This window comes from Mastomys coucha, unplaced genomic scaffold, assembly GCF_008632895.1.
Source record: "Mastomys coucha isolate ucsf_1 unplaced genomic scaffold, UCSF_Mcou_1 pScaffold14, whole genome shotgun sequence".
In the NCBI taxonomy this organism is placed as follows: Eukaryota; Metazoa; Chordata; class Mammalia; order Rodentia; family Muridae; genus Mastomys; species Mastomys coucha.
The window spans coordinates 108,261,468-108,283,529 of record NW_022196896.1 but is presented as its reverse complement, the minus strand read 5'-3'; the positions used below and the strand labels follow the sequence as shown (position 1 = coordinate 108,283,529).

Here is a 22,062-nt window from a genome sequence, read left to right as displayed (position 1 = left end):
AACTGCTGAGCTGCCAGATTTACCATCTCTCTTTTGCAATGACTGTAAAAGTCTGATGCCATTTTAAATAAATACATTCAGATCCTGTACTTCACGTGTCGTCTCTGCCATCATTTCTTCGCCTACGCCTTGTCGACCTGACTAGGACCCCGTTTCTCCCGCAGGTTGAGGGAGGCCCAGATCGACCAGCCTGAGGCAATCTTCGTCATCAGTAAGTTCAGGGATACACTAGAATGGCTTGTTATATTTCAGGTAAGTTATGGTCTTTTGCTTCTCATTCTCAAAACAGTTTTATCAATTATATTAGGCCACCACAGGATACTGATAATCGCCTGCTGCTTTGAATTATTGCTTGCTAGGTTACCTTTCTGACAAACATCCATAGCTTTCTGTGCTATCTTCAGTCTCCAGAACCACTACTTTCTATGTGTGATCTATGTCTGCTTTAGCTGGACACAGTTTCTCCTAATCCTTGCTCTCTCTGGCTGTACATCTGAACAAGACTGACGCAGGACTTGGTACCTGTGGATGCCACTTGACAGCTTAGATTTAAGCTAGTTGAACAAAAGTTCCCTTTCTGAAAACATTAATTCTTTTCTTGTCTTCCAAAATTGGGACATGGCTTACATAGGCTAACTGACATTGCTCCTTCTAGATCACCTGGCACTTCTGGCTACATCTGGGATTCAGTGTTCTTCTGGTTTACTTTACAAATGGTTGACATTATAGTACTCTTTTTTTGCGGTAGGAATAGCTAATTTGGGCAAAAGCTATATTGCAACCTGTCCTATAGGGTCTGGTCTCTCTTGTACTTCAGTGAAGTTTTCACAAGCTTTAACAGTTATAGTTAATCTTCTCAAAGCATACGCTGCTTGACAGACAGATATGATGGGTTCCAAATCTCTAGCCTGAACACATGTTTTTCAGTATAAAATTGTACAGACATACTCTCTAACTCTTCTTTGCAGCCTTCTTTTCACATTCTCTGAAAGAGCTTACATTGGCCTGAGCTGCCTAGGAAGTCCTTTTGGATGTAGTATCCGTATGAAAAGCCTCTGCCTCCCTATTCACACAGCCAGATCTACTCTAAGAATCCCAAGAATGGCCATGCCTCAGACATGAAGTTTCAGGCCCTGTTCATGTGGCTTATTTTACAGCTCTTTATTAATTCTAGTACAAAGAATTACCAAGCAGTGTTTTTGTCTAGAGGTGCCTTTCAAATACTAGTAAACATTAGACATAATGTCTTGGTTAGGGCTACTATTGCTATAAAGAAACACACAACAAAAGCAAGTTGGGTAGGAAGGAGTTTGTTCAGCTCATGCTTCCACATCACAGTTCATCACTAAAGGAAGTCAGGACAGGAACTCAGGCAGGCAGGAACCTGGAGGCAGGAGCTGATGCAGAGGCCATGGAGGAGTGCTGCTTACTGGTGTGTTCTTCATGGCTTTCTCAACCTGCTTTTTATAGAACCCAGGACCACCAGTCCAGGGGTGGTTCTTACCCATAATGGGCTGGGACTCATCAATCATTAAGAAAATGCCCTACAGGCTTGCCTGTGGCTCAATCTTAAGAAGGTTATAAAGGCATTTTCTCAACTGGGGTTCCCTCCTTTCAGACGACTCTAACCTGTGTCTAGCTGATATAAAGTTAGCAAGCACATACTGAAAGAGTCCACTGATTTCTTTCTGTGTGTAACAATGTCATTTTGTCACCTCTTTCCACTGTCCTTCTGAGACTATGCAGATGGAAAACTTCCAGAGGGCTGGGTATTATTATTTATTTTTTCTTGTGGTGTTTCTCATATAGAATCTCAAAAAATGGTTGCAAGTAAAACAAATTTACAAGTTACTTGACAATTTTTTACCATAATTAACACTCAAATGTAGTGCTTTTCTATAAACAAATATTCAGGATTTTCATATTGGCACTTGTAAACACATCACTACAATTACCTAAGCAGAAACTAAACTTAAAAAACCGGCATGACTCAGTACTAGGAATCACACCAACCTTGTTTCCATGCCTACTCTTTGGAAAGGACTACATGGAAAAATCAAGGCAGACAGAGGAGTGACAGTTTTGATAGAAATGTATGTCTGTATATTGTATTCAATAACAGAAACTTCAATACTGGTCTCAAATCAATGGCACTGGCCAGACTTTAATTCCACTGTGAATACCTTTAACATGCATATTACCACCCAATTCACATCAATGGACATCAATGTTACCAATGCAGTGAGAATCTGCCATCATGCATCAGGAATGGGTGGTGTCAGGAGAAAACAGTTTTCTTAGCTTTGTTTGTCAGATGACTTTATAATAGAAGGACAGATTCATCATTTCCTAGTACAAAAATTCCTTTCCCAGGAACATAGTGGTACACCATTTGCCAAGCATGTTCAAGTGCTAGTTCAACCTTCAGCACTATAGAGATCAAAAACACAACAAAAACTTTGAGGCTCTTTCTACATCACGGCAGGTGTGACAGTTACAGCTGTTCTCCCTTTAAGTCTATATGAATGGTAGCAATACTTGCTCCAAGATTTTCAGTTTCCTACCACATGACTGTTAAATTAGGAAAACCAACCAATCAACCCACCCACCCACCCACTCACCCATAAGACCTTATTTGGGGAATTGTGAAATCAACTAATAATTGGCATATGAAAAGCTCCCATCGTCTAAGGTCCCTGAACTCTTCAACTTTCAGCCGTAAGCAGATAAGTCTACTTGCCTCTTCACTTTGAGGAGTTGGAGGTGGCCTCTCTAAATCCAGGAAATCGAGCGGTCTCTCACTCAGTGTGAGCACGCGTGGTGGTGTCTTCAGGGCCAGAGGTTTAAAGGGAGTGGACTGGATAAGGTCAAGGTCTGCTGGTCTTGAAAATGAAACATCTTCATTATTTCCTAGGAAAAGAAAAGAGGGTGTGTATGTGTGTGGGATTTCACAATGTTTCCTAATCCTGTCAGATTCGTAGTACAACCTTCTGACAGCAATAGTTTCTTTTTGACATTTGATATTTCACAAATATTTAATACCACAGTACAAAAATTAGTGTGTGTGTCTGTCCAAAACAAGCAACTCAAGTCTGGAAGTCTATTAAAAATTCTCACAACACTGAACATTTCAAATCGGCAAAACATTTGAACAGATGCTTCCAAATGTGATGGTTTGAATGACAAGTGTCTCTTGTAGTCTTGGTCACTTGAACACTTGTTCCCCAGTTGATGACACTATTTGGGAAGTTTTGTATGCAGGGGTGTTAGAGAGAAAGTATGGGGTGGGGAGCTTTGAGATAAAAAGTCTTATTCCATTCCCAGCGTTTGTTCTCTCTCTCTCTCTCTCTCTCTCTCTCTCTCTCTCTCTCTCTCTCTCTCTCTCTCTCTCTCTCTGTCTCTCTCTGTCTCTCTCTGTCTCTCTCTGTCTCTCTCTGTCTCTCTCTGTCCCTGTATCTTTCTGCCTGTTTTGGGCTTGCAGTTGAAAGTCGTACTCTCTTGCCGGTGGCACACGCCTTTAATCCCAACACTTGGGAGGCAGAGGCAGGCGGATTTCTGAGTTCGAGGCCAGCCTGGTCTACAGAGTGAGTTTCAAGACAGCTAGGGCTACACAGAGAAACCCTGTCTTGAAAAGCAAAAAACAAAACAAAACAAAAAAAACCTCATACACTCCCAGCTTGCTGCTTTAGCCATCATGCCTGCCCACAATGACAGCGATGGACTTCTTATTCCTCTCAAACACCGTTCCTTTTGTAAGTTGCCTGGTCATGGTATTTTATCATAGTAACAGAAAAATAACTAAACAGAAAAACACATAAACACATGTTCAAAATTATTATTATTATTTTTGGTTTTTCGAGACAGGGTTTCTCTGTGTAGCCCTGGATGTCCTGGAACTCATTCTGTAGACGAGGCTGGCCTCGAACTCAGAAATCCGCCTGCCTCTGCCTCCCAAGTGCTGGGATTAAAGGTATGCGCCACCACTGCCCGGACAAAATTATTAATTATCAGGGAAATAGATATAAAACAACTAAAACTCTCAAATGTCACTGACAGAAAAGAAACATGGCACACCATTTGTAATATGTCAACATCTGAAAAAATTAAATGTAACTCATCAGACAGCCATTTCACTTCTAGAGACATGAAGGTGTATGTCTTCCTACGTCTGAACATGATTATTCATATGCATTCCATCCTATGAGTCTCAGAATGTAAACATCACAAATGGCCATTATGTTAATGGATAAACCAAGAATAATGAACCCACTCAGGATATTACTATTTAGCAGTTAGCTGGAATGAACAGATAATACTTGCAATAATATGAAATAATCTCAAAAATCATCACACTAGCCAAGCAAGCAAGTACAGCTTGCAACTGCAGCACTCAGAGGCTAAGGTAGGAGCTCCTGAGTGTCTCCCGAGTGCACTAAATCTGCCCAGCATAAAAACAAGGTGAAAATTAACCTGAGTTTTGTGGGGCAGACTGTAACCTGAGCAGTTCAGGTGGCTGAAGCAGAAGGGTGGCGGTACGGACTGGTCTGCAGGCTCTAAAGGGCAAATTCAAGGGCAGTGTGGGAAATTCAATCCCTGAAAAATACAGAGAGGGCTGCAAATAGAGCTTAGTTGGACAGCATTTTCCTAGAATGCACATGACCCTAGCTTCAAAGCCCAGCAGGTGAAGAGAAAAACACAGAAGGAAAAAAATTACTCTTAGCAAAAGAAGCCAGGCATAGTGAAGTCAAGTGTAGGGCTCCATTTATAGGAGATTCTGAGAGATAGATCTATTGTCTAGGTACAGAAAGGAGACCCCCAGCTGCTACAGCAGCCTTCTGAGGTGGCAACAACATTCTGTATTGGACTTTGTATATGTGTATATGTGGGGGTTACATATACTTGTTAAAACTTGTGAAAATACCTTTCTCAATAATATTTTGAAAAACCTAAAATGTTTATAAAAATAAATAACACAAAGATTTATTGTGAGACTTTGAATCAAGTGTGAGATACCTGTAACCACGATTCTCTCTGGGACTTGCATTATCACACTGGCATTTGGAACTCCATCTTGGAACCCTTGTTCCATGTCAGCATTTGGTGGTGCTACTTTTAATTTTTCCGGGACCCTCATTCGCTGACTAATGCCTTCGGTGTATTCCATTTCGTACTGAATTCGACTAATTTCTGCCATCTCAGCACCAGTGGGAGAAGGAAATGCTGCCCCACTCACCCTATAGAAGGAAAATGGTATGGTCAGGATAACTGAGTGCTGATGTCAGAATACCTGACAGCAGAAAGAGCAAAAGGAACCCTCTTATCACTTATGCGTAGAAGGAAAATAAAAGATCAAACAAAACACGGTTTTCAATAGAAAGCTTCTGACTTATCATCTGAAAATGAACTCTGAGGATATATTGATAAGGAGCAAGTTTCTAAAGATTATACAACTGCAATACAAACGCACACATATAAACATTCTCTGTGTGCAAGCAAATGTGCAGGCTCCTTATAATTCAAAAATGCCTGAAATAAAATTAAAAATTCCCACTCAGGAGGCTAAGAGCATAGTTCAGAGGTAGAGTGTTTGCCTAACATGCATGAAACCCTGGTTCAATCTCTAAAACTGCAAAGAAAAAAAAATCCTAATTATGTGAAAGAATCCTGCTTGGACTTAATAGCAATGCAATCAGAAATTGCCATCGTGCATGAAATAAAGTCTTTCAACTATTAAAATCAAACTTCAAAGGTAAATAAGGCTAATGCTTAATTTACCAAAAAAAGTATAGCCCCCTCAAAAATCACAAAATGCAAATCAAAACTTCTTACTGCACATGAATCTGATGACAGAGATCCAATGAATACCAAATACATGGATTATATCAATAAGCCCTTAATGTACAAATTCATTTTAAGTGGTTAAATGTTCACATTCTTAACCCATATTTAATTTTGTATTTATATACACAGTTTTGAGAAGCATCAAATATCTTTGAGAGAAAAAAATAATGCATTGAGTAAGCTTCTAAATTGGAGAGGGATCCATGACTCCAGAGAGATGTAGTTGAAAGAATGATTGCCCCCAAATAAAAAAATGCTAAGAAAAGCATAAAAAAGTGTGGTTAGCTTATGGCAAGCCGCTTTTAAGCTACTGTCTGTCAAACCTATAATACCAGCTCAACTGAAAAAAAATGTCACTGACCTTCCTAGTGATGTCTCACTGCCCATTTTCATACTCATTTTAACAGAGCAGATACAGGTCTACAATAGCTATGGACACTGCTACCCTGCCGTTGTTTACTTTACACAACACTTCCCTACAGAGCTCAACTGTTTTTGGAGGTGTACATAACAACACGGACACTGCTTTTCCAGCTGTAAAAAAGAAAGAATAAAAATCAGTATTTCAACAATTCATTTTATAAGAGAACTATGAATAAAGGTAGTAATTTACTTAAAATGGCTCCGTTTGAGAAACCACATTTCAAATGTTTCAACTATCACTCTACGGTACATCATAAGTCAGAGAGGTGCCTTGAAGCCCAGTCCCCATTTCATGATTCTGCAATTCATCATTACACAAACAAGTGTGTTGCCAGATGGGGAGAAGGATGACTATCAGCAAACCTCTCTCACCACACTCCAACAGGTTATAAAAATCACCAAGAAAACACAAGGGTAAAAGTACATATAGTGGAGGTCTCCTAAAGATTTGATGTGTAAGTGATGGTTTCCTGGAAAGGAGGCTACTACATTCCCAGAGAAGCATATTGTAAGTCAGGAGCAATACAGCACCAAAGACAGTACAAATGTCTTAATTACAGAGTGATTCTGGAAACTAAGGTTAAAGCAAAATAGATGTCTTCATCATCAATTAAAAAAAAAAAAATCCAGAAACATACTTGGTACCTTACAAGTACACTCCCTGGAGACGGTTTAGTGCTCTAAGCCTCACTGGCTTGTGACTGTCAACTAGATTATTTCATTCCTTTTTGCCCAAATGTCTGCTTTTTAAGGAATTGACACTTACAGATGGCTTAAAAACTAAGAAAACAGAAGCAAAGAGAAAATTTTACTTACAAATGTGAAACAATAAGCTTGCTATTTGGCACTATCTGCTTCTGTGCTTCATATTAACTCCTTAAATTTCTCCAATGCGCATGTGCTAGATTGAGAGCCACTTTATCCTGAGGAAGGAGAAACTAGATGATACGGTTATTAGGAACTTAGCTAGAAAATCTTCAAATAAAAGCCACAAAGATATACAACTTTACACTAAGAAACAAAAGAATAAACAAAGAGCTTCAAAAGTACCAAAATTTAATGTCATAGAACAGACCAGTCACCATGTAAGGCAGTGGTTCTCAACCTGAGGGTCCCGGCCCCTATGGTTGTTGAGTGACTATCACAGTGGTCACTTTTCTGATATTTACATTACGATTCATGACAACAGCAAAATTACAGTTGTGAACTAGCAACAATAATAATTTTATAGTTGGTTACAACATGAGGACTATATTAATCCAATACTACTGCCTCAGCTTTTAGATTTTATGTTTCAATAAAACAGATGAGGACCTAATTATTTTTCTTTCTCATTAAAATTATGGTACTTTGGTAACAAATAAGCTTAGTTTGGGGCTAATGTTTTAATCCCATGGTTATGTCATTACGTGCTTCCTGTATAACGAGATAAATCTCCCTCAGACTCCTATCTGATACCACAGATCCACTTTCTAGGCCACACCCAAACATGAGCAATGTTTTCACACTCACTTTCTTTAAGTTGGCTGTAATTTTTAAAAATGCAAATATATTTTCAAGGAAATATTTAATCACTCCCTTAGAACCATAAACTTGCTGTACACATATAAGCATATATAACAAACCCAAAACTATTTAAAAAATGAAGTCAAAGTGGATCAAAGGTCTAATATAAGAAGTGGCGAAACTCTGAATCTGCCAGAGAAAAACAGGCAAAACCTTGAGGCACAGACTTTCAGCAAAGGGCTTCAAGAAGTATAGGAAACACCAGAAAGAACTGGCAAATGGCATCGCATAAAACAAAAAGTTTCTGTAGAAATTAAGAATGGAGAGATTTTACAGGACCTTTGTTGGGTAGACATCTGGCAGGGGGTTCATTTCTAGAATTTTATAAACAACTCAAAAACTTAATATCCCAATCCTGTATCTATTAACAACAAAAATGTCACAACAGTAAGGAGAAAGTAACAGAAGGAACTTGGTAAACCTTAAAATGAGGCAGCCCTATCAGACAGGAAGGGAGCCAACACAGTTCCTCCCAGGAGTTCAGTAAAAAATCGTATACTCAGAAAAACGACTGAAAAGCTATCTCAATTCACAAGTCCTCGAAACCAAACATTAAGACAATCCCTCCTCCACAAACACACATACACCCCTCTTCAAACAATCTAGTTACATGTTCAGAATACTAAATAGGGCTCAATGGTCCCATTTTCCCTAAAGGTTTTTCTTTGGGGAATCTCATTAGTAGCCAACGCGACTGAGGGAGAAACGAAGGTTTCTCACCAGGGAAAAGGGGCATTCCCATTCACTGGCTCCCTGCGGGAGGCCTGCTTAGCATTACTGAGCACAAGCTTGATTCTTCTGGAATTAGAGGGCACCACCAATTCAGAGACAGCGGTGCTCTTCCCACAGAACGCGCCCGCTCCTGAGCTAGTGGAACTGGGACGCTGGTTCCTTTTTTTGTTTGCTTGTTTGTTTTTGCAATGACAACAAGTTTTTAGCAAATGGAGGTCAGGGGCTCTAGGAGACCTGGACCCCAGCTTGGGGTGAGGTGCGGGGGATAGTCCGCAACGCCACCAGCGAGCAAGGATGCTAATGGCCAGCCCCGGGCCTCTCCAAGGCCTTTCTCTAGTTATGCGGACTTTACACAAAACAAAGAGTTACTTTAAAACGCGACAGGCTCAAGGTCACGCTGCGAGTGAGATGCTTGGGCCCGTGGAAGAGATGCCCGAAAAAGCCCAGATCCAAGCTCACAGGCTTCCTTCCGTTTCCTAACCCCAAACGAATAGGTGTTTTCGTTTTGTCAGTAAAATTCGAGTTTTGTTCCACAGAAGATGCCGAGGTTGAAAAGGTGAAGAAGCCCGCCCCAAATACTTGCAGGGCAGGGCCCCGAGGACGGGCCAAGGCCAGGGCCGCTCCGCCCAGCCCGGAGAGGGGTGTCACTGCCGCGGCGCTAGACCTGGAGCCCTGCTTGGGGAGACCAGAGCACTCACCCTGGGCCTGCTGGAGAGTCCCCGGAGAGAGGGCCGCCGCCCGCCGGCTCCGGGGCGCTCGGGCGAGCGCTCGCAGAGGCCGTTGACCGAGCGCACCGAGGCGCCCGGGCAAAGAAGCGGCGGAGCGGCCGCGACGGGCCGGGACAGACGCGAGATCGGCCAGGACTGACCCCTTCCAGGAGCCGTAGCGGAAGTAGGTTCGTGGTCATGTGACTAAGGAAGGGCGGATGTGGCATGCAGGCTCGCGAGACGTCGACGAGGAGTCATTTTTGTTGTGGGCAAAGTACTCCCATTTCAGGTGATTCCTGTTGAGGGGATTTCTAGACTTTGAGATCTTTAAGAACTTCACGTTTGCAGGTAAACTAATAACCTTTTTTAAAGAAACGCCTGAACAAAAATTCTTATGGTGGCTTGCGAGTTTGCATATATAATTAAATCTTGGAAGCAATTCTTCAGCTCTCTAATTTTGATTTCCCTAAAACTTACAAATTAAGAATCCGAGAAAAGGGGAAGCTGATTTGGGTTTCAAGATAGTATGGGTCAGAAATCTCTTTCAAATCTAAATATCCAACTTGTGGCTTCCCTCTGAAAGGACAAGGCTGGAAAGCAAGAACCAGGCTTGCTCATAGGATAGACCAGAAGCAAAATCAGGAAATACGATGTGTGCCTCAATTTTCATAACCTCATCCACTGTTTCCCATCCTTAGAGTCAACCAACCAAGGCTAAAGAAGTATTTTCTTACAATCTATTCATATTATAGTTGAGCCTGGTGCCACACTCTAGAAATCCCAGTATTGGGGACTTGGGAAGTAGAAGCTATAGGATCAGGAGTTCCAGGCTAGCCTCAGCTATGTAGTGAGTGGAAGGCCTGCATCAACATCTATATCACACATACACTTTTCCTTGTGCTTATTTCCTACTAATAGAGTATAACATATTTATATTGGTTTAAATATATGTGATCAAGAGACAGTTTTAAGTGTTTGTGGAGATGTGCATAGGATACCTGAGACCATCAAGCCATTTTATATAGGAGATGTAAGCATGTAGATATGAGCTGTGATTCTGGAATAAATTTCTCACTCCCTTGCGCAAAGGAAGAGTATTTACTCCAGTGATAGAGTCTTGAATCTAAAAATATTCTAAAGTCAATCTTTGGCTCATTCCTATAACCACAATACTAAAGAACCAGAGGTAAGAGGGTGGGGTGAGTTTCAGAATTGCCAGCACTACACAATGAACCCTGTCTCAAAACATCTGTATTAGTTAGGGTTCTCTAGAGTCACAGAACTTACGGTAGTCTCTATGTAGTAAAGGAATTTATTGATGACTTACAGTCTGTAGTCCAACTCTCAACAATCAACTCCCAACAATGGTCGGCAGCAGCTGTGAATGGAAGTCCAAGGATCCAGCAGTTGCTCAGTCCCACAAGGCAAGCAGGTGAAGCACAGAGGGCCTTCCTTCTTCCAATGTCCTTATATAGGTCTCCAGCAAAAGGTGTGGCCCAGACTAAAGGTGTGTGCTACCACACCTTTAATCCCAGATGACCTTGAACTCATAGATCTTCCTATCTTAATCTTCTGGGATTCATAGCTACTGCCTCAAGATCTCCATGCCAGGATTCAGGTCAGAAACTTGTATCTCTCAGCCTCCAGATTAGGGCCACAGGTGAGCCTTCTAATTCTGGATTGTAGTTCATTTCAGATATAGTCAAGTTGACAACCAGGAATAACCACTATGACATCAAAATAATGTGTCAAGCTTTGTGAATTTCATTCTTGTGTGTCCTTCCTAATATTGGTATAAGATAAGTAAAATTTCCCTTTACCCTCTTAAGATCTTAGTGAGCCCCCAGTTAAGTTGGTATAAAACAGCAGTTAAACAGGAGGAAAGCATACAACTTTTAATTAGTAATCCCTGCTTATATGTTGGAGTATAGAAAAGTGAAGACCCAAAAAAGTTCTTGGGATCTATAATGTGTATTAGAAGCTGACGATTGTAGTAAATTGTAAAAATGTGAGAAGACACTTTTTTTGTTTTTGTTTTTGTTGTTGTTTTTTCGAGACAGGGTTTCTCTGTGTAGCCATGGCTGTCCTGGAACTCACTCTGTAGACGAGGCTGGCCTCGAACTCAGAAATCCGCCTGTCTCTGCCTCCCAAGGGCTGGGATTAAAGGCATGAGCCACTATCGCCCGGCAAGAAGACACTTTTTAAGTGCCTTTGTCTCAAAATAATTTTTATTTCAAAGGTGGCGTGTCCTGCTACTTTATACTGACAAATAATCTTTCTTTATGGACAGATTAAATAACATTATTCTGTCATTCCAAGTCAGAGCCTTTGGGGGAAAATATGAATTAAGCTGGGCAAACCATACATTATCAAGACTTTTAAATGTGTCCCCTCCCTCTCCCTCTCCCCCTTCCTCTCCTTCTCTCTCATCCCTTTTCCTCATCCCTCTTCCTCTCCCTCTCCTTTTCTTATCTTCTCTCTCCTTTCCCTCTCTTACCCTTCCTTTTCCCCATGGCAACTTCCTTGGCCCCAGTCCTTGGAGCCAGTGAACTCACCCACCTGCTGGAGATCAGCTTCTCAATAAACCTGCCTTTACTATAATCTAATCAGGTTTAAATGGGTTCATTTCACCAGTGGCAGAGAGATAACCCATCAAGGGTCTTATTGCTTCCATTAGTCCTTACACTTCTTAAATGTTGCAGATTGCTTTTTTCTTTTGTTCCTAGCCCCTTCTTTTCAGAGTTTTGAAATGGCTTTTGAATAAAGATCCATAATTCAGTTATCAAACCCAGGTCTTTTTCTATAACTCTAGTTTATTATTTATCTTTGGGCATCACGTGAGTCTAACAAACAAGACAGTGTTTCACAGAATGTCAGAGCACCTAATAGTGTGTGATACAGCCTTAAATAAAAAGGTAAGTGGCATGAAAGGTGCTTCTCCCCCCACCCCCCGTGTACATGGAAGTCTATTCCTCCCTGTGTTCTGTATTATAGATTCATGCTGGGTCTTCCTTTTCTTCTCTCACTGATGTGGGCATTTCTGTTTGTGACTTAATGCTGTTGGCTTTTTCTGTAACCTAATAATATATAAAAAGTCTCATCAACTTAGTTTAGTCACCCTGATGCTTGACGCCTAGTCATTGCTACTTATGTTTTCCATTGGGAATTAAGCCCTAATATGTTTTACATCCAAAAATGTTTCCCTTTTTCAATTCAGACATTCTTCAGTTACTGTTTCTCATTTATGGCAAGATTACTTTTTTAGGCGTCAGGATTCGAATACTATAGTTATCTTTCATTATCTTAATTTGATGGTTATTTTCAGTGAAGATGAATACTAAACAGTAGCAGCTTTGATATTCTTCTTTATTTCAAAGTTGCCTATTGCTTTTATAGTGACTATTATTTTTACAGTCCAAAATAAACTTCTTTCCATTAGAAAAAAAAACCCCAAAGATATGATAGAATTGCTCTTTTTATTTTATTTTGACAAAACAATAGAACTTTAGTTATATTCACAGAAATATTAGTACATTGTAATATATCATAATTCTGTCAGGATATAACAATATAAAATATTTAATATATTTTAAATAAATTTCAAGTGGTTATTGAGAAAAATATTAAATTAAGTTTAGTGGTAGTAAGTTACATTTGAAATATAAAAAACCTTTGTAAAATTAGCAATAAAATTCAAATTTAAACATTTTTAATACTTTTATAAATAAATTAATAATGTTTTGTCTTGCAAAAAAAGAACAATTGACAAGTTGGTTGTTTTAGCACACTGTGAAATTCCAAAGTTGAAGCACCAAATTTGAAACAAACCTCTTATTAATCAGCTGAAGATGTTGAAAGATTTATTTTTATTTACGTGTGGCGGTGCCTGTGCTAGTGAATGCCACCTATGCGTGGGTGTCCTTGGAGGCCAGCTGGATCCCTTTGAGCAGTCCTGAGCTGCCTGGCCTGGGTATTGGGAAGTGTACTTGGGTCTTCGGCAGAGAAGCTAGCATCCTTAACGACTGAACCATTTCTCCAGCCACATAAGAAGTTGGATTTTAAATTCATAATTTACTCATAAGCATCTGGGAAGTCATATGCATGGGCTGTATTTTATTGCTCACCCTTAGACGTACAAATGACTGACTGTTGATATGGCTTCTTTGGGCATGAAGGTGTCCAGTATTACCTGCCTTAAATACTGATAAGAGGACAGGAGAAGAAAGGGGCCTATGGGCAAATGAAGGGCAGCTGTTTGACATCAGCACCAGTCTAGCGGTGAACTAGCTTACTCTGAAAGTCACCGGTGAGTTTTTAAAAGAGACAAAGGTGAGAGGATTGTGGCTCGCTTCTTGGGTGTGTGCCCAGTGAGAGGATGACGAAAACTTTTAAAATGAAATTCTGGGTGGCTGAGGCAGAAAACTTGTGGTGATTTGGGGGTCAGCCTGGGCTATACAACGAGAAGCTTCTCATCTAAACAAAACACAGGTTTCTGTGTTCTAATTACAGTTTCTAATTTTGTAGGTTTAGAATGCTCTAGAATGGGCATTTAGGACAAGCTCCTGGATGCTACAGCTCCTGCTCCTACTCAGGATCACACTGGCCAAGGAGATCGGTCCCTCGTTTTCACTCCTGGAATGTATCTGGGACAGTAGGATATTTTTCACAAAGAAATGTTAGCTGAAATACATACTTGTAATGAGATGTTGCATGTCTCAGCTCAGGTGTAAAAGTGTCTTGTAGCAGTCACATGAGTGGTGAAGAATGACAATCCTTGTCTGTGCTCCTGGGTCACATTTTTCCAATGCAAAGCAGTTGAGTTTACAGCACCAGCCTGAACTTACGCATCAGCACCATCGTGTCCACTTCAGTGGATCAAGAAATATACTCAATGCTTTGCCTCACAATGAGTCATCAAATAGTACTGCACTATTTGATTATTAAAAAGTTCCTGATTTCTTAATATTTTTCAGACTTTAGCTTTTGGGGTGCCTAACAGAAGTTAGAGGTTTAAAACTTTTGTATGTCTGGCTGAGTGTGGAGGTAGAGGCCAGAAGTGGATGTTAGATCATCTGGAACAGGCTACTGTGAACTCTGGTTCACAGAGTGGTTACCCAGTGTGGGTACTGGGAACTGAACCAGAGGCTTCTGCAAGAGCAACAAGTGCTCTTATTTTTAAACCTTCTATCAAGCCTGCTGAATTGTGATGAAATACAAAAACAAAGAAAAGGGAAAATGGGGGAAAAAATAAAACTACAACCATATATGAGACTCTTTGTTTGGTTTTGATGCAGGGAAGGGAGTGAAGATATGGAGGATGGGTTTCTTGCATGTGTGAGAATCTTTACACACAAAATTTGTTATCTCCTTTGAGGTTAGATCAGAAGCAAGTCTCTCTCACTACCCCCTGCACTCCCACCCAGTACAGTACATGGGACATAGTTTGGTACTGAAGAAAATCACTTGTTAAGCTGAATTAAGTACCTTTGGAATGTATCTATATACTTAAGAACACATTTTAAGACATACAGCAGCTGTGTACAGTACAGTAAGGTTTTTATCCAGTGGTCTCTCTCCACATGGTTGGTAAGAATATATAACATAAAAAATCATGGGGTATACGTGTGATTTCCAAAGGCAAAATTAAAAAACTAACAAAAAAACCAAATCTTTAAATCCATGTTATGAATTATTTGGAGCAAAGAAAAATGTTTGAGTCTGATAAACTAGCATTATTTCCTGGTGAAATTATTCAAGGTCAGTGTTTGTAGGAGTGGGGGATAAAGTGCACATTTAGTAAGTAGTGTCCTTGTTACTTGTGAGTACACTGAAAACAATAAAGAGAAATGTTTCAACGTATGTATATGTCATCCTAGTTAAAATTAGTTCCCTAAGGGTAAATGTTTTACCCGTTTTGAATCTGTTAACATAGTAAAAAGAGTTCAGTGAACAAGCAAATAGACAAAGTCAACAGAACAGAAAACAAAACTATATATCCAAGCCTGTCATAAGTCCCTTCAGAAAGTTTCCTTTGGTCCTAGCTTTGGGCGTATTTAAATGACTCCTAGAACATCATGAGCCTCATTTATTCTGTGTTCTTAACCCTTATAGCACTCAGCAGCTCTGACCTTCCAGTTCTCTTCATGGTGTTCTTGATTTCGGTATACCCCCATCTCCTTCTCTAGCTGAAGTCTAAGGTCTCAGGGAGGAGGCAGAAGGAAGCACACTCCTTTGCACAGGAGTGGGAGACAAGGAACACACTGTGCATCCACAGGACCAGACCTCTCTTAGCTTGTAGTTCAAGTTCCACACAAGCATCATTTAGTCAGCGCTTTGGGTACAACTGGAATGTGATGTCAGTGACCTTCTACGGAGAGCTGTTGTCCTTCCATAGGGAATTTTGTAACCTACCGGTTTGGAGACCCACGTCACAGACTAACTTGAACAAAATGCTTTCTTGTGTGGTGAAACCTTGCACCACCACATCTTTAAGGTTAGAGAGAAAGACCTAAGTAAATGCATGTTCTAAGTCATGGCTTCATTACTTAATAAGGAACAAAAAGCGGTTCTGGTTTCTTTCATTTTGTCAATGTCTTTTCTTCATGCACACCTGACAACGGCTTATGATTTTCTCTAAGTCTCCAGCTTTCACGGTTGATGGAATAGGCTTTCTGAAATAAACACAAATAAAAAGACTCATTGAGTTTTGGATAAAATAGAATACTTATTTGCTTTGGGTTTTGTTAATAAACATTGTAGTTGATTTTAGTTTATTCCAGAAACACCCCTCTTTGTAGAAGAGGAGAATTTCTGAAAAGATAATTTTATGTTTGTATATATATACATTTCATCGGTATTTTATCAGTGTGTTTCATCAGAATTCATAGTACATAGGCTTTCCTGCAAGCCTTCAGATCATTTCTAACTATTTCTTCCCTTTAAATACTCCTAAGTCTTCAAAGAGAAGACTTAAGCCCTTTAGATCAGCAGATCAGCTAGTGTTTTTTTAAATTACTTTACTATAAATCCATACAAGGGTTGAATTTGCTTAGTGAAAACAAAATCATGCGTACATCTGATTTTTACTGACACAGTGAGAAATAGACTCTACTTCTTGACTTCAAAATACCTCTATCCTGGGAGGATGAAGGTAAATAGGATTTTATTGTCAGGACTGAGAGAGTTAAGTATATCCACACAGAGGTACAAATAAAAAGCAGATGTAGGCAGCCTTTGAGCATTCTATAGTTGAGTCATCAGATTAAGGCCAACATGGCAGAGTTACCTGAACATTCTTTCTGGGTTTAGTGAAGCCAGCCAGAAACTGTAGGAGTTTGAGTAGTAGTTACATGTCCCTCGTCCATGGCATTCTATAAATGGACTGGCTCGGAATTCCTCCAGACAGGAGCCGGGTGAGGCAAGTGCTTGTCCAGCCCCCTCAGAGCCTGCACTTGTGAACTATCACAACAAAAAGATCTCAGTGAACATGCTGCCAAGCATCTATAGCATTTTACATATATTAGCAGGTAGTAGACCACATTTTTTTCAACACAGCCCAAGATTCTATAGGCATTATTCATTACTTGAAATGGGCTAGGTTTTTTGTTTGTTTGTTTGTTTTCTTCTTACCATAATAAAAGAAAAACCTTTCCAGAGAGAAACCCAGTCCTGGGGACATGGAGGGATAGCAGTAGTTTGACTGTGAACGGCTATGGCCATTGCAGGACCTTCACAGACGGTGCATCTGTAAAATGAGACCAATAGTGTGACAACAGCTTTCCACTGTTGCATTCCTTACAAGTTAAGTGATTCACTTGATCCTCTTGTAAAACACAGGGATTGAGCTTTTACCTGCTAATATAGGGTTCGAGAGCTCTACCAGTAATTGGAGCCATGTCCATTGGCATCAGAGCCGGTGTTGACAGCCAGTAAGAATAATCATTTCGTGATGCAAAGTTACATACATTATTGATGTTACAGAATAAGAATGGCATTGTGGTGAATCGCTGCAGGCAGCTGCCCAGAGTACCTAATAAAACATGAAACTGAGTATCACTCCTAGTAAATTACAGTTACTGACAACCATTATTCAGAAACAGGTTAATTATCACATAACCTATGGCAAACCTGGACCCCCCCCCCAAAAAAAACCACCCAAAACAAAACAAAACAAAAGAATTCTGTGGTAGTGTAAAGCTTTAGGAGGGAAGTCAAAGTCTCAAATGGGTTTACCAACCCTCCCATACTAAGAATGCTTTCTGTGGCTCTTTCTAACATTTTTGAATAGAACTTTGGACCTGATGTTGTTCAGTTGGGACAGTGTCTTTGCTTTAGCTCCTTCTAGATATCCATAATAGCAAATAACCAGGGGGAAGCTTTAGAAAAGATTAATCTGAGGATTAACAAGAGATAGATGGTTGAATCTAGCTACGTTTCCTCTAGCAGTTTATACATGAGGATGAAAATGAAACCACAGTTTGGACCACAGTTGTTCTCTCAAATGTACCAGAAGATGCTAACATTGTTTGCAGTGACCTTCAGAGGAAGCTCTCATCCTATAAATAGTCTATACTCTGCATTGTAAACTGCCTGGAAATTAGAACCTTACCAAGGTCTTGTCCATGTGCATGTTCGTTTCCTTGTACAAAAAGAAGAGAAAACCCACTATAGAGTGGCTGTGTTCCTTCAGGACATGAAGGATTGGCTGTGGTTTGACTGTGTCGGGTAAAGATGAAGCCTCGCATTCTTGTTCCAGTGGCCGATGTTCCCCTGTCGCCAGGTTTTCCCTTTAAACCTGGCAATCCATCCAGACCAGGTGGGCCTTTGAAAAACAAATTATACAGGTTACAACTTGACCAGACTCTCAAACTAGTTTTCTAAAGTACTAATTTAAATGTGTTTATGTGGCTGGTAAGCCTCAAACATGAAAAAGGAATCTTAGAGGAGAGTGGGCTATAAAATGACTATGCTGTTTTATTTTAATTGTCAAGTGGATTAAGAAACACTTAGGAGACCAGTAAGGCATACCTGGGTGTGTCTGTGAAGGCGTTTCCAGAGATGATTAGATCATGTGGGTTCTATCCTAATGAATGGACTAATTCCTTAATGGATTCATAGATAATGACTTTACTGTAAGCTGGTGAGAGGTAGGAAGTAGGGGTTTGTTCTTGGGTACTGTATCTTGCCCATGCCCCTTCTATATGGCTTTCCCTGCTTTCTGTCCACCATGCAGTGAGCAGCTCTCTTTTACATCACAGCATCCAAATATACAGCCAAACAACCATGGACTGAACCCTCTGAATCCAGGAACCAAAATAAAATTTCCCTCCTATACATTATTTATTTCAGGTGTTTGATCACAGTGACATAAACATAACTGATACAATGGAAAAATAATATTAAGTATTAACTAGTTTGTCACAGGATGCGTCTTATTATATGTTATTATTATTATTATTATTATTATTATTATTATTATTATTATTATTTTGAGATCAGGTCTTTCCTCATCTTTGAATTCCCTTGGCATGCCTGGCATGGTTTCCTACATTTGATTTGTTGTGCCTCATGTGTATATATATATATTTTTTTAACTTTTATTGCATTATGGTGAGAAAAGTTACATGATTTCAATTTATCTGAATTTGTTAACATTTAAAAACATATTTTTAAGTAAATAGAATTAAATCACATTCTTGTTTCTCTTTTGTACCCCAACTCCTTCCAGAGACCTCCCCTTCAATACATACAATATCTTTTTTGTCATATTCCTTAAAATTTATAAAATATTATAACAATAAAAATAAGTGTTATAAAAGTTGTTTGATATAAAGCAACAATCAATTTAACAGTCTTATGTAGATGCTCATCTATAGCAATAGTGAAAATACATTTTTCTCAATATAAATTTTAAATAACTCCAAACATATTAACTGTATATTTCAAAATAATAAATCACTACTAGTATTTTCTTAAATGAACATAAATATAAAGTCTTTTGTTTGTTTGTTTTGTATTTAGTAGAGTTTAAAATCTTGGCTCTTACTCTAGTACAAGCCCAAAATAAGAACAATTTTTAGATATTGGATTTCATTGTAATAAGGCTGTACTTCAATGACCCTCACATCACCAAAGGATTTTATCTTCATCGTAGCTAAGCTGAGAGTTGACAGTTCTGCTGCACCGAGAAATGAATTGTAGGCACGATTTTTGGCTACAAACTTCCTGCTATGGTCAAAACTATTTGACTTGAGTGAGTGATTTTATTCTCAGCCCAGAGAGAGCAAGTTACATTCATTTAAGAAATGATGTATGTATTAAGATGGTCTATCCATAAAGTCATTCACCAACTGTTTCAATGAACAATGGTTCTGCTTGGAGGGTGGCACAGACATTAGGTGAGGGTAAGAATCTGGTTCATTGGCTGTGATAATTTGGAAAAGCATTCATCTCAGAGAAAGAGTAACTTATAAAGACCTCTTCTTCAAACTTAATACAAGAGTTACAAACGTCAAGCAAAGCATTCAGTCTCACTCTTTGTTGTTCTCTTACAAGCCTCCTCCCAATTTAATTGTCTACCTTTCTTTTGGCTGTGTAAATACTTTTGAAATATGTAAGCTGTTCTGAAAACCATAGTATAGTGTAAAAACATGAAATAAACAATACTACTAATAGAGAGGCTGAGATAGGAGAAGCAAGATTTCAAGACCATTATGTTGTACACATTAAGACACTGTCATGTACAAACAAGCTGAAAGTGTATATGGATTGCTATTTTTAACAAAGTCTGTAACCTTGGGCAGTTACCATTTCAGTGTTTTTCAGAGGGGTGCTTTGAGACTTTTACAGAAGGTAGATTTAGATCCAGGTTATCAAACTGACATGCATAGCTTATATTCCAAGTAGAATATTATATTTAAAAGGCCTTATTTTATCAAACATACACCTGAGTTATTGACTTTTATGCAAAAATAGTATAGTTAATAGACAGCTGTCATAAATAAGGAAGCAAAATTATTTTGTTCATGCCAGGGTAGTATTTAAAAAGCAAAACAAAAACAAGAATAACAAAAAAACCTCACTGTTGAAACCAAGCCAAAGCATTCTCTGAAGCTCTAATGTATAGAGAAAGAACCTAGCTCCTTCTCTAAATCAGAAACACGCTTGGCAGAGTCTGTAATTGCCTGGGGCCAGGGCTCCACCCAGATTCACCCCATCTTTTATGTGTTCCTGCCATCCATATGGAGAAGGAACACAGTTCCTTCTCTAAAACTGGTTATGTGCCTAGCAGAATCACAATGGCCTGGGACCAGGGCCTTAAGGGAGATGTGTCTTAGGATCTTGAGACCCGAATTCTTTCCACTCTAAGAGGCAATGGTGATCAGTCTGAAGCTTGCCCTGTGCTCAGACCCTGATGCCCTTGAGATACTTCATGTTCTCTTTGTGCAGCATTGGTTGGTTAGCTTCCCTCTCATCCTCCTTTCGTATGATACCTTTCCACGGACAATATCTCATCTCTCCCTAGGAGTATTACATTAGATGCTGTACCTTCTAATAAGGTTGCCTGGCATAAGACAAGGCTTATACAAGATCTTCTGATCCAAAATTTTCTGCCTTCTTATCTTCTGATCTCCTGGCCCTCCCACTTAGTACCCTGTCATTGAAGAACCACTTATAGGAACAGTGCTACTGTTCCTGTAAGAAATTGTGAGCCAACATAACTTCTGTAGGTAATTAAAACACAATTCGCCTTTCTGAAAATAGGATAGTAACTGGTACTCTATTAGTTCTTAGCCAAAGATCTTTGCCTTGACTAGAAATTAAGAGTCCATATGCCCAAGGCAGGATAAACAATGCATTCCAGTCATTTGTGACTTCTCCTCTTTGCAAATGAACATCTGGCATCCTGCCTTTGTTCTAATAGGAACAGTAGAACTAACTAGAAAACCAGAGTACTAACTCTTTCTTGCCGTTATATGATCACATATATAAAACGAGTCCCCTCTGGACACTGAAACAATACTGCTTTAACCAGAGAGGCAAGCTGGGTGTTTACCTTGCTGTCCTTTCGAGCCCTTGTCGCCCTTTGCACCAGCTGGTCCTGGAGTTCCTGGCTTCCCATCCTTGCCTGGTTTACCTCTTGGCCCACAGGGTCCTAGGCAGAAGGCACTGTTGTATTACACACCATCATATTAGAATAAAAGGTCAGTTGCCACCCATCTGAGTAAGCGCAGGACTTCTGCAGTTTCACCAGCCAAGATAAACATCCCAGGAAGGCAGTTAGTCCTGAGCTGACTGGCATGTTTGTCCACTAACTTCCCCTAAAGGCCTTATGAAACCATGACTATTTGAAAGTGTGTGCTGTTGTATTTTATTCCAGAATTCATGATGCCCATGAAGTGATCAAATCAGGAAGTCATACCTCTCTTATCTCTCATGTGATTCAGGCCAAGTTAAAGAACAAGAATCCTATTCATAAATCTATTGAAATATGCTAAGGCTATGCAAAGGGTCAGGTTCAATTTCCAAATAGCAGCAGTCTGGAAAGACTTTAAAGTCATTTTCCCCCAACTCTTTGGAGTACTAATTGCTAGACGAATGCACATTTATAAGGCAGTTATAGTCAGACATTCATTTAAAAATTGAACCTCAAAGATAATGTTTGCCAAAGGAGAGGGTTAATATACTTTCCCCTAATAAAAATGAAATGCAGCATGTGTTTCCCCTACTCTGTACTATGTATAGTTGTTTTTTTTACAAGAGTCTAACCTCTTTTTTTTTTTTTTTTTTTTTT

General features: G+C 39.6%; 2 protein-coding genes and 1 long non-coding RNA gene across 4 annotated transcripts in view; 1 reads left to right on the top strand and 2 right to left on the bottom strand.

The window, feature by feature from the left end:
- The window catches only part of Mff (mitochondrial fission factor), a 34,009-nt gene extending 24,561 nt beyond the window's left edge, over positions 1 to 9,448 (bottom strand). The window contains exons 1-3 of the mRNA XM_031368997.1: positions 9,261 to 9,448; positions 5,014 to 5,234; positions 2,741 to 2,910 (exon numbers count right to left, since the gene is read on the bottom strand). Of these exons, the coding sequence (XP_031224857.1) occupies positions 2,741 to 2,910; positions 5,014 to 5,194 (351 nt within the window). The 5' untranslated portion in view covers positions 5,195 to 5,234; positions 9,261 to 9,448. The remainder of the gene's footprint in view (positions 1 to 2,740; positions 2,911 to 5,013; positions 5,235 to 9,260) is intronic.
- A 54-nt stretch (positions 9,449 to 9,502) lies between these two features.
- Positions 9,503 to 15,128, top strand: LOC116088651. The gene is made up of 2 exons (XR_004117961.1): positions 9,503 to 9,617; positions 13,794 to 15,128. It is a non-coding gene; the product is annotated as an uncharacterized LOC116088651 (long non-coding RNA).
- A 606-nt stretch (positions 15,129 to 15,734) lies between these two features.
- Positions 15,735 to 22,062, bottom strand: part of Col4a3 (collagen type IV alpha 3 chain) — a 127,515-nt gene continuing 121,187 nt past the window's right edge. For both annotated transcript variants that reach the window (XM_031368174.1, XM_031368175.1), the window contains 6 exons: positions 21,325 to 21,423; positions 17,878 to 18,090; positions 17,121 to 17,298; positions 16,899 to 17,013; positions 16,555 to 16,727; positions 15,735 to 15,940 (listed from right to left, as the gene is read on the bottom strand). In XM_031368174.1, the coding sequence (XP_031224034.1) occupies positions 15,856 to 15,940; positions 16,555 to 16,727; positions 16,899 to 17,013; positions 17,121 to 17,298; positions 17,878 to 18,090; positions 21,325 to 21,423 (863 nt within the window). In that variant the 3' untranslated portion in view covers positions 15,735 to 15,855. The remainder of the gene's footprint in view (positions 15,941 to 16,554; positions 16,728 to 16,898; positions 17,014 to 17,120; positions 17,299 to 17,877; positions 18,091 to 21,324; positions 21,424 to 22,062) is intronic.